General features: G+C 36.6%; 1 protein-coding gene, 1 long non-coding RNA gene and 1 pseudogene across 3 annotated transcripts; 1 reads left to right on the plus strand and 2 right to left on the minus strand.

The window, feature by feature from the left end:
- Nucleotides 1-380: 380 nt before the first annotated feature.
- On the minus strand, nucleotides 381-3571 carry LOC148909016 (uncharacterized). The gene is made up of 5 exons (XR_016120503.1): nucleotides 3373-3571; nucleotides 2981-3069; nucleotides 2354-2437; nucleotides 1382-1462; nucleotides 381-692 (listed from the first exon to the last, which is right to left on the minus strand). It is a non-coding gene; the product is annotated as an uncharacterized LOC148909016 (long non-coding RNA).
- A 2174-nt stretch (nucleotides 3572-5745) lies between these two features.
- On the minus strand, nucleotides 5746-10549 carry LOC116298484 (uncharacterized). 2 transcript variants are annotated; one of them, XM_089034383.1, is made up of 4 exons: nucleotides 9338-10549; nucleotides 7751-9265; nucleotides 6649-7442; nucleotides 5746-6122 (listed from the first exon to the last, which is right to left on the minus strand). In XM_089034383.1, exons 1-2 carry the CDS (start codon nucleotides 9728-9730, stop codon nucleotides 9227-9229), a joined length of 432 nt encoding a protein of 143 aa, XP_088890509.1. In that variant the 5' UTR covers nucleotides 9731-10549; the 3' UTR covers nucleotides 5746-6122; nucleotides 6649-7442; nucleotides 7751-9226. The 2 variants fall into 2 exon arrangements, with proteins under 2 accessions (XP_088890509.1, XP_088890508.1); XM_089034382.1 differs by having other exon boundaries at nucleotides 5746-6125.
- A 439-nt stretch (nucleotides 10550-10988) lies between these two features.
- LOC148909017 (uncharacterized) lies at nucleotides 10989-12036 on the plus strand (annotated as a pseudogene).
- The last annotated feature ends 721 nt before the right edge of the window (nucleotides 12037-12757 follow it).

Raw genomic sequence — 12757 nt, forward strand, 5'->3', positions numbered from 1 at the left:
TCCTACCAAATTTGTGAAAAAAACTTATCTGCAGGACTCAAAATAGCAGGCAATATGCAATCCTAACATTCTGATTGCAAGGAAAAGAAAATAATTTTCAAACAGGATTTTGAGAATAAAACAATAACAGAAATTTTACAGTCTAAATTCACTTGTCCAGCATAAACATTTGTGCTATATTGAGCCCTGCATTTTACCAGTCCTCTAGCCAAAAACATAATTTTTCCTTTTTTTAAAAATCTTAATGTTTGTTGTTGTTTTTTACCCCTAGGCCTAGGTAAAGCTCTGAAATGCTTTCAGATTCACCTTCAAAATTTTCAAAGTTTCTTGTATTTTTAAAAATTTCTTCTACAAAATTATTCTTCTAAATGCATGTCTTTTTGTTGTCTTTTCTTTAACATTTCTGTTTATACAAGATATACTTTTTTTTTCCTAGGCCTAGGTAGTAACTTTTTAATCTTTTCCCTTTTTCTAATTTCTGAAAAATGCTTGACTAATTTTTTTTTTGATTAGTAATTTCTGGATGTTTCTAGAATTCAATCTCTAAACCATGTTACTCATATTGATATCTTTATTCTTGGTGGATGATTCCTGTCTTCAGTACTGATTAACTGGATGTTGATGGTGCTGCATCATCTAAGGCTTCGCAGCACAACAGCTTGGTGTAACTGAAAATGACAGACTTGGTGTAGCTAGAAGAAAAAAAACAGAATGCAACTGTCAATATTCCTGTTGCCTGTTTCAAGTAACACACATGAGATAGGATCAAATAGCAGAAATAGATGTTTGAAAACAGGAGTAAGCATGCTTCAGTGGTGAGAGCGCTCTCCTTTCCCCAATGTCACCTGGGTTAGATACCCATGTTGTATGTGAGTAGAGTTAGCACATTGTATCTCTCCTGTGCTTCCAAGGTTTTTATCTGGGTGCTCTAGTTTTCCTCCCTCCACAAAATCAACTTCTAAATTCCAATTGGAATTCAGAGAATAAAGAGCCACTCTGTAGAACTGCCACTGTTAAATTGCATTTGTTTATTATTATTTATTGAATGCTAGTCTTACAATTAGACTTTGATTGTCTTTTTGATCAAGCTTGGATTAACCCTAACCAGAATTCCAATTGCTGGGATCAGTTGCAAACAATGAATCAAGTTGAGCATCCAATATAAGATACACATATTCCATCATGTATAGACCAATTGCACTGAATCCCAAGAGGAATAATTGTTCTGGGGGACAAAACAATGAATTTTGTTGCATAAGCAAAGACGGCCTATTATATTGTCCCTTGGAAGAATTCCTCTAGGAAATCAGTGCAAGGAGTCTATTGCTATGTATGCAAAGCACGTTAACATTAACATGATATATCAAATATCTAAACTTACTTGTCTGTCATCTTTCTTCTGGCTAGAACTTGACAGCATCATCACTATGACAACATAATGCTTGGCTAAAAGGCTGACAAGCTGTTGGAAAAAGTCAAAGAGATTCGTTGAGAAAACTGAGTGTTTACTACACTAAGTTCATATTGATATCTGTAAAACAGGCCCTAGTGGATGGGATTTGACACACAGTTGGTGATCATACACAAGACTAGCCTTTATAAGGCTCTAAGTATTTATATAACTTGGATGTAGCTTTATCTCTGATAAAGTAATCCTCATTGGTAATCTTTATGTATAAAGATTGATGTCTCATTATATAAAAATCCCTTGAATACAAATGAAGAGAACTTTATTGAGTACAAAGGTCCATGCATGTAATTTATGTGGTCACTAAAACACTGTCACAGCTTGTTTATACGGGGACAGAATGGTAAACAACAATAAGAATAGACCTCCTCGGCTGAGGCCCAATGTTTTCCCATTTCAGACCACGTGTCATTCCCTAGAGTATCATTTCTTTGTTTAACAGTTGTACACAAGTAGACACCTGATTATGGATACAACTCAAACAAAGATTCTTATTCTCAAGAGAATGACGTGGTCTGAAATTGAAAAACTTTATGTCTGAGCTAATGAGGTTAATTGGGACTCCTTTTACTCTGCAGCTGAATTGATAGCTCTGATACTTCTGCTTTCCAAATATTTTATAAACCAGTGATTATTCCATAACATATCCAGTATTTGGTGGCTATTTATTGTTGTTTTGATTCTAAAAAATACAATTTTTCCCACTTTTCTTTGTGTTGTTGCTTTTCTGGCCCCCTCCCTCTACTGTGGTTCTTAGAATTGAAACAAGATTGTTTGCAAATAAAGTAACAAATTACAAGAGTTTGAATCATTTCTTAAAACAATACTTTGCTTTGAAACTGTTGTTGGTATTGTAATGGAGGTGTTGTATATGGGTAAACTCACTCGTTTATCATGTTTGCAGACTGTCCAGGCCTTGACAACATCATCACTATGACAACATGATGCTTGGCTGAAGATGCTGACAACCTGTTGAAAAAAGGCAAAGATATTGATTTTAGTTCATGTGGCATTCCCTTGAGTATTATTTCTTTGTGTAATGGCTGTGCATGTGTTGTGGTTCACTTTGAAAAAAAGGTAAAGATCTACCCAATACTAAAATATAGGTGAAATTTATGCTCAATTTGTTTTCCCAACATCTTTTCTTACAGCGTGACTACAATAACCGGGGCCACCTAGACAGTGAGAACCAATCAAATTGTAGAATGAAAACAATACATTCCACAACTTTGGGTATTGAAGCCAATCAGAAAGCAGTAGAAAACAATAGGGTCTATCAGGGTCAAATTACGATTCTTGTGCAGTCTAGGTTTCTGATTGCCTCCACTACCCAAGGGTGGAATGTATTGTTTTCATTCTACATTTTAATTTGCTCTCTTGTCTAACTGGTCTAAGTGGCCCTGGTTACAGTAGTACAGTAGCACTGTAATGAATACCAAAACAATAAAAAAAAGACTCATTTGGAATGGATGTATTTTTATATTCTATAACATAGCTAATAGATTAACTTACTTTTCTGTCATACATCTGCTGGCAATAGCTTGATGCAATGTAGTATCATCACAATCTAATGATGACACATACCAATACTTGTCATCAAGCTGTTGAAAAAGTGAAAGAGATCTGTTTAGAAACCTGAATCAATTATACATATTTGTTGAAATGATTATATTATTAGCAGTTACTAGTTTAGGCTACATTGTATAAATGTTCTATAATCCATGTCAATCCTTCAGTCCTGTAAGTTTACTGGTCAGCAGTAGACCATGTTGTACAGTGCGAACCCTGTGGTTGTCTGACATCTACCATGTTGGTTTCAAGAGATAAAAGCCCATAGAGTGCCTCAACAAAGCATTGTATAACAAGCTTATGTATGAAATTGTTCTGCAGAGTAATATACATACCTGATGATTAGTAATAAACTGCTGCTTGGGATATGAACAACAAGGTGAGTCCATATTGTTATGAAGGTCACAGGGTCATCAGGTTGATATTCAGGTCAACATCCATACAGCAACAGTGTGAGTCCATATTGTTATGAAGGTCACAGGGTCATCAACAGGTTGATTTGCAGTTCTATACTCATAGACAACATTGTTATCAAGTGTTTTTGCTTCTTGTTTTAGTGCAGTATACCCATCGTTACCAGATTAATATTGAAGTATCCCATTATATATTGGTTAGAGTCAAGATGCAGTATGGTAATGAGGTTCAGATGTCAGATATCGTTAGCCATCTTGTTACAGATCACTGGACAGTTTTATGGAGAGTTTTACGTGTAAGTTCTACTTTTAAAACTGCAATGCAAAGAAATATAAGTCATTAGGACATTAATATTTAGGATTTTCATGGTTCTAACGAGGGAGGGGAGTTTTTAAAGCTTCACGAACCAAGTTTCGTGTAACGATGATTACCAAAGTTTCAAAATATGGGAAAAAAATGAAAATATACTCAAATTAAGCTTACAAACTGTTTGAAAACTTTCTAAAATTACATATTTGTGGCAAATTTAATTGTATTTTGCCAGAAAAAGTGAAATTCTTAGAGTTCAAAGCCAACACGTGTCATGGCAGTCAATCGAACTTTCGAAGTCTTTAAACCGGTTAAAAATACGGAAAAACGAAAGAATAACGCAGAAAAACAGAATAATTCTTACCTTTCATAGTTCTCGTGTCCTTAGTTCTCTGTTAAATGGAGCACGAGCTGATAATCTTTTTTTGTCCTAGTAAAATCTCTTCTTTATATTTCCACAGATTGACACACGTCGAACTGCGAAGGAAGCAAGATTCAAATGGCACAAGTCACACCAAGAGACTGGATACTAGCATTTTACACAGGGATCCCACAAAAAACGATATTTTTTATCAAAAATTCGGATATTTTCTAGCAATATTTTTAGCCCAAAAGGTATAAAACCACTAGAAGAGGCTATTTTAGCACTTAATGGAGGATAAAAACCCGGAAAAACGCTTGTTTTAGGGCAAAAACACGAATATGTTAATTTAGTCACGTGACCAGTCACGTGACCATCACTTTTGTGTTTTTGGGGTGTGATTTTTTAATTTTTTGTGACAAAAATTTTTTCGGGGGTTTGTAGTAATTCTCTTAGCGTTTGATTCATTAGATCACGCAGTTGATAATAAAAGAACATCAAACCTTTATTGTGTGATATTTATTGTCTGACCAATAAAAATAAAAAATAAAAGAAATAAAACAACAGCTGAAAAATACCCTTCAATATCTAGACACCCGACCAAGAATAAAATACACCCAAAGACAAAGTGGAACAAACAAAGATTTCAAGACGCATGAAGCGCCAACATTTTTTTATTGCACTTTAATAAGTTATCAACTTTATTAACTCATGCGTCTTCGCTACTTCGCGCGCCTGTTTTGATTTTAAGTTCCTTTCACACAATGAAACTTAAAGCTAAAACTTGTGAACAACTTTTAGTTCTTATGTACTCGTGCCGGCAAACGAAACTTTCATTATGAAATTTTGCCGTGTTCCACCCCCGTGAATCTTGTCTCGCAACGTTTAGCTAAAAGTTACAGCGTGTAAAACAGGAGCTTTATTTCTTGAAGCAAAACAGAACAGACGAACCGTTTGATACTAGTAAATTATGCGCATAATTTCTTCTCCTTTATTTCAGTTTGAATAAGCGTTTTCAAGCGTAGAATAACACATTTACTCGAGGGAATAACACGTGACATAGCAACACAGCGCTCAAAGAAATCAAATACATGACGTCATATTTGGGTGAATACAGTAGAAACCCGTGGAAGTTTTACTTCTGTTTTGGAGAAAAAAGGCCGCAAGCGTTTTGTGTGTCAGTCATGTCTTTCCCTCGAGCATCATTTATTTCTTTCAAATAATCAGTATTCTTTGTCATGACACGAAAAAAATCAAGCCTCAAAGAATCTAGCACTTTATAGACGAGTGCCTTCATTGTTCGTTTGTCAATCCCTTGAGTATTACTTCTTTGTTTCTTGGTGAGGTCAGGGTTTTGATAAGTCACTGCGCAGCTGACGATTATTCTGAATACGACCTGAACAGGAAAATACACAAGATATCACAGGTTTTCTCGTGGGAATGTGTAATATTTCCTTTGTTTTCTGTAAGAATCGTGTTCAAGATAATTTTGAAAGCGGTTTAGAGGTCTGGGGAGTGGGGGAAGGGGTGGGGTTAGAGGGTATGGTATAAAGTGACGATGAGATTTTTTGTATTTGTTTAAAAGTATTTTAATAAAATTGATTTTGAATATTTTACAGCCATTATTAATAATTCTAACTAATATTTTTCTTTTCACTACGTCCCACCATTTATCCTTTAACTTTCTTTTTTGTCTCTTTTTATCACATTTATCTTTTCTTTTTCTTTCTTTCCCTTTCTCTTTATTCAGTTTAATTACTTAACTAACTATTCTTCAAATTTCTGTCATTTTTCTTTTTTGTTTTCTTTTGTATTTTCCTATATTCTGTTTATCATTTTTCTTTTTTCGCATTTCAAAAACTAATAATCTTTATTGTTAGTTCTCTTTCGTTTTTCTTCGCTTTTTGCCATCTCGTTTCTCCTTCCTCTCTGTCTTTACAATTTTCTTTTCTTGTCTTGATTTCTGTTGTCGTTTATTCTGCCATTCTTCATGCCGATCACCTGCTGAAATCGATTAAAAGAGAAAACAGAAAATTAACTCTTTTTATCACGAAGCACATGGTTAATATATTTCATAATAAAGAAAGCATAGGAAACAGAGAACAGAGCTCAAGACATAGAGAACACAGGGAACAGATACAGAGAACACAGGGAACAGACACAGAGAACAGACACAGAGAACACGGAGAACAGACACATAGAACAGAGGGAACAGACACAGAGAACACAGGGAACAAATACAGAGAACATAGGTAACAGACACAGAGAACACAGAGGACAGACACAGAGAACACAGGGAACAGACGCGTAGAACACAGGGAACAGACACAGAGAACACAGGGAACAGACACACAACAGGAAACAAGGCACATGGGAACATGTTAATATAAATAATAATTTAAGTAACGACACTGAAGAAACAAAGGGAAACATTATACGGATGTAAAGAACAGTTCATAACTGACAGGGGTAGAGGAAGGGAGAAGGGTTTGAACACTCTTAACTGGCTTAATGTGCTGTGTCTTACCTTTTAGTGGCAGCATGGATACTCATACACGATATGGTCTTCTCTGCTTCAAGTGGTTTTCCACCAAGATACCACACAAATCAACACTTTATTTCGAGTCTGTGGAAGGGGTACATCTGTCATTACAAACATAGCAGAAAATGAAATATGTTTACCAACCCAATAAATCCAATTGTTTGAGCTATTTAATTTATTAGGTATTCAAAATTTTCATCATTCTATTTTTAACCTCAGTTATTCGATTTGTCAATAATTCGATTTTTAACCTGAACTATTCGAAATTTTCATCATTCCATTTTTAACCTGAACTATTCGAAATTTTCATCATTCCATTTTTAACCTGAACTATTCGAACTTTTCACCATTCGATTTTTAACCTGAACTATTCGAACTTTTCACCATTAAATTTTTAACCTGAACTATTCGAAATTTTCACCATTCGATTTTTAACCTGAACTATTCGAAATTTTCATCATTCCATTTTTAACCTGAACTATTCGAACTTTTCACCATTCGATTTTTAACCTGAGCTATTCGAAATTTTCACCATTCGATTTTTAACCTGAACTATTCGAACTTTTCACCATTCGATTTTTAACCTGAACTATTCGAACTTTTCACCATTCGATTTTTAACCTGAACTATTCGAACTTTTCACCATTCGATTTTTAACCTGAACTATTCGAAATTTTCACCATTCGATTTTTTACATCCTGAGCTCCTGTGGTGATGGGACCAAAATATATCTTCTCTGACACGTGACCACCCAGTGTCATACACATCTTGTCTAGCAGCTGCAACAGAGAGTGGACGATGGTCAGTATGGGCTAGATAGTGCTTAGGGAAAAGGATCATTACAATAAGTTAAGGAGTGGATGGCTTAAACACAAAATACTGGCTAAGCAGAGTATGGATATAATGGAAAGGAAAGGAGGACATGAAGGACAAATCAGTTTTACATAAAATAGAATAAGAGTGAAGTAAATGTAGAAAGAAAAGGAGAAAAGAGGAGAGGAATCATGAGGGAGAAGTGACAAGACAAGAGGGAAAAATATGGCAACAGTGCAGAAAGGTAAAAGAACAAACGATGGATTTTGTTAACCTGTTCTGTGAACGATAAATATATGTTCTTTAGACAATATTGTGCATAATCTAATCCTTTCCCTCACCTGAAAAGGAAAAGAATCAAATGAGAAATTAGAAAGAAAAAAAAAAAGAAGAAGAGGATGACGATAATGCTGTAGAAGTCTAGGGTCAGCATGCTATAACAAACACCCAGCCACGATGTGTCCTCTCTCATGGTACGCTACGGTTTTCTTTTCTTCTCGTTGAAGGACTCGAGTTTTCTTGTCTAAACCTGTTTGTAACAGTAAAAATAATGCTATTACATCATCACAACCATCATCATCATCGCTGTAACAGTATCAACATCACCAACACCATCTTCATTCATTATCACCACCAACACCATCAACACCGCGATCATTATAATCATCACTATTGTCTTCACTGCCATCAACATCATCACCACAACCATCATCATCATCACTGTAACAATATCAACATCACCAACACTATCATCATTTATTATCACCACCAACACCACCAACACCACCATCACCATCAACACCGCGATCATTATAATCATCACTATTGTCTTCACTGCCATCAACATCATCACCACAACCATCATCATCATTGTAACAATATCAACATCACCAACACCATCACCATCATCATTGTCAACAACATCATCACCACCACTACCATTATCATTGTAACCAACATCATCACCACCACTACCATTATCATCATTATGGTCACGCTCATCATCATCATGAACAAAAACAAATTTAGTTATGTTGATCTCCGGTGCATAAAAATGTATCTGTCTGTTCAGTGAAGCAGGATCCAAAACATCAGGTCTATTAGTAGCAGAAAATACCACTACATTAGTAGAACCAAAACCTACAAATACTAGAACAATAAAATATTACATAGAGATTATCATATGTTAAGAGTTTGATATCGTGTTATTCACGAGTTTCCATATCATATCACGAACAAAGCGAGTCCGCGAGACCAGTCCAACTTGTTTGGTGTGAGGGAGTGCGTTCGAATGGTCGGTATCCACGCTTCGGGAGTCTCAATTCCGCAATCCCTATAGATGTTGTTGGGATGGTGTCTAATATGGATGGCTTCTTTGGCTCTGCGTGTGTACCAGTGGTTGTGTCTGTTAATTTACTCGACGTTGTTCCAATCTGTGCAGTGGCCGGTGGTATTAGCGTGCTCGGAGGCGGTGGAGGTCTAGGTGCAAGGTAAGCGGACGTATCTCTCATTTTCTTTCAATTCTTTCTTGTACCGTGTCACACACTAGACGATGTCACACTCGCTGCACGGGATCTCGTAGACTACTCCGTCTTGTTGTCTAAAAGGGAGTGGGTTATTTGGGCGCACTAGTTGTCTGCATAGTGTAGTGTCAGACTTGAAGATGGTGCGTATGCCTTAGTCTTGGTCTTCTGAGTGTTTGAGAAACATCTTATATGTAATGCAGTACGGCGATGGATATGTAGTTCTGTTATGCAGTTTTGATGGGAGGTCTGGACTTGATGACTCTCTGCAAGAAAGAGAAGGATAACCATTACCATTAGATATAAGGACCGACGCAAGTTGTTGCTTTTTTGCTTACCTTTGTGTTTGGCTTCGTGACGATACGATGACCTCTGTCATAGAGATAATTGACGACGTGTTTTACCGACTGTGGATGGTGAGAATCGTACACGAGATACTGGTCCGTGTGCATTACTGGCTTATAGTCAGCACTGGTGCAAAGGCGTCCGTTGGGTTCCCTGTGTACCATGTTATCCATGAAGGCGATCTTGTTCTCACTCTCCGTCTCTATGGTGCAACGGATGGTGGGCTGCTGGCTTTTGAGATGTAGTAACAGCATGTCTGTGTTGTCGTCATCTGTCGTTACGCGTACAGAAAACCAAACAACAAAAACCATCAACGAAAAATCCAACCACTCACCTAACATAATCAGACAGCTACCTGCAGCCATCAACCGCAGGATATCTGACATCTCATGCAACAAAGAAGCATTTGAAAGAGCCAAACCTACCTATGAAAAAGCACTAAAATCCAGCGGGTTTACCGAAAATCTCTCATACGCCCAAAGCCAAAGTACTTCTACACCAACAAGAAAAAAAAAAAAACAGAAAAAAAACAAACAATGTGCTTCAACCCTTCATACAGCAAAAACGTCCAAAACAACATCGGCAAAACCTTTTTAAACCTTATCCAGAAACACTTCCCCCAAGGACACAAATTCCACAGCATCTTCAACAAGAACAACGTAAAAGTCAGTTACGTTCTAATTCACTTCGTTCAAACGAACGTAAATTATTGCTCAGTAGTGTGGTCCCTTATAATGAGAGGAGCATTGAAACGATAGAAAGGGTCAATTATCAATTATGATACTCGTTTGAGGAAGTTAAATCTTATGATATTAGAAAATAGGAGAGTGTTAGCAAGATTCCAGCAAACGATATCATTATTATGGCTGTGAGATATTCTCAGAAAGAAATGACAGAGTTAAAAAAGAGTTAACTTCTGTCACTACTGATGGAAATATGTGCAAATATGGGGAGACAGTGCACAAATATACGCAAGGCAGCTATGACAGCTGCATCAAAAAGAGCTATCGTGGTATGTTTGTTGCAGTGAAAATGTTTCATGACTCAACTAGTAAAGGAACATTATCTGATAGTATATTCGCAAACTAGTGCTCCAAGAAGCAAACATCCTTCTTAATCTAAGAAACAGTGATCATATTCGAAAAATAAGTAGGTGTTGTTTTGGATGAGAAACCTTTTTCTTTAGTAACCAGTTATCGTGGAAAGACATGTATTACTGACATGTCAACGACCATTTTAAAAGTACGGTTATTTGTAAAAAGGATACTCGTAAATACGGTCATTTGAAAAAAGGATACTCTTAAATACGGTCATACGAAAAAGGATACTTTTAAGTACGGTAATTTGGAAAAAGGATCTTAAGTACGATCACTTGAAAAAGGGATACTCTTAAATAAAGTCATTTGAAAAAAGGATACTTTAAAATACCGTCAATTGAAAATAAGGATAGTCTTTAATACGGCCATTTGAATAAAAGGATACTCTTAAATACGGTCATTTAAATAAAAGGATAGTCTTAAATACGGTCATTTGAATAAAAGGATACTCTTAAATACGGTCATTCGAATAAAAGGATACTATGTACTTATTGACTGAGTGGGAGGGTACTACGGAAAAATATTTGGCTCGAGGTGATGTCGTACGGACCGAGCGCAGCACAATGGCCAAAGCACAAGTCAAATGCCACAAGTAGTGCAGTCCGCGCCGATACCTCTTCCCCCGAATATGGATCTCACAGGAAACCTCACCGAAATCTGGAATAAGTTCAAACGTATGTGGAATAATTATGAAGTGGCTTCAAGACTGCAGACCCAAAGCAATGAACTGAGAACAGCAACGTTATTAACATGTATTGGCCCAGACGTTTTGGATATTTACATCAACAACGATGAAGAGAAGACCGACATCGCCAAGGTCCTAGACCTTCTCGAGTAATACTTCATTGGAGAAACCAACGAAACGTATGAGAGGTATTTATTCAATAAACGAGAGCAGGAATCTGGTGAGCCATTTGACACTTATCTAACTAATCTGCGATCGCCGGCCAAAACTTGTAACTTCGGAGAACTCCGGGATAACTAATACGCGATAGGATAGTTATTGGGATTCGGGACAATGGTATTCGCAAGAAACTGCTCGCCGAAAGCAAACTAACCTTAGATAAGTGCATCAACATATGCCGCGCTAATGAAACTACAGCCAAACAGTTGAATGAAATGAGCCAGGGCGAAGATGTAAACGCGATAACCCCTCGCCGCCCACAGCGCCCAGAAAAGGGTCAGCCTGTAATGATCAACTGCAAATTCTGCTGCAAAAGCCACCCAAAGAAAAAGGAATTGTGCCCTGCTTGGCAGAAAACATGCAAAGAATGCGGCCAGTTATCACTTTTCGGGCTCTGCGGTATGCAAAAGCGCCAAGCCAAGTCAAAAGCAGAGCCGGTATATGCCATTGAAGATCTAATGATGACTATTTCCTGTTTGTGGAATCAGTAGGCTCTGTAAGCGATAAGAATTACAAAAACATCTTCGCAACAATGCACTTAAGAGACCAACCAGTTCAATTCCAACTAGATTGTGGCGCGGCAGTAAACATTCTTCCTGTTGATATATACCAGAAGGTATTAAATGATCCAAAGCTCGCTCGACTAGAGAAAGCAAGCACTAAGCTGCGAATGTTCAATAAACTGGGTTAACACCACTAGGATCAGTCAAAGTCGAAACACTGAATCCCAAGAATGAAGAAATTCTAATGGCAGAATACTTAGTAGTTGCAAAAGGTCATATGTCACTTCTTGGTGCGCAAGCTATCCAGCAATTCAAACTCATGACAATAAACAGTGATAATATTATGTCAGTGATGACAACAGCGCCCGCGCAACTCGATAGCAACGATATAGTAGCAGAGTGAAGGGAACTAATTAGTTAAATATCCGTTGTTTCTTTTTACAGTCATGCAAGAACACAGTTTTGCGCATCCTTCAACCCTTTAAATAAAAAGCAATATGGTGGAAAGAAATCGAAAGGAAAATCTACTACCAAAAGAAGAAAAAATAGAAAACGAACTTTCTGCTTAGCTGCTTTAAAAACACAATATAATTATCTTAATTTTGAAATGTATTTTTGATCTTTTTGAGTCCAATACGATAGATTTGTAGTAAAAACAATTTGATCTGATTTTTTTAACGCATGTACGGAAACTTGTTATGTTGTTGTGCATTTCTTAGTAATAGATTATTATTGCACTATACTGTATTTCATATAAAGATTTCTAATTTAAAAAAATAAATTTAAGAGCCAAATTTGTCGAGTTGCACTAATTGTCGTGGGTCGTGGGTAAAAGTCGTGGGTTCCGAAAAATAAGATAAGATAAAATCATGTAAGATAAGATAAGATAAATAAATAGGATAAATAAAA

Source organism: Actinia tenebrosa, unplaced genomic scaffold (assembly GCF_029948245.1).
Source record: "Actinia tenebrosa isolate PJP-AT-01 unplaced genomic scaffold, QUT_ActTen_1.0 PGA_scaffold2__45_contigs__length_23673736, whole genome shotgun sequence".
In the NCBI taxonomy this organism is placed as follows: Eukaryota; Metazoa; Cnidaria; class Anthozoa; order Actiniaria; family Actiniidae; genus Actinia; species Actinia tenebrosa.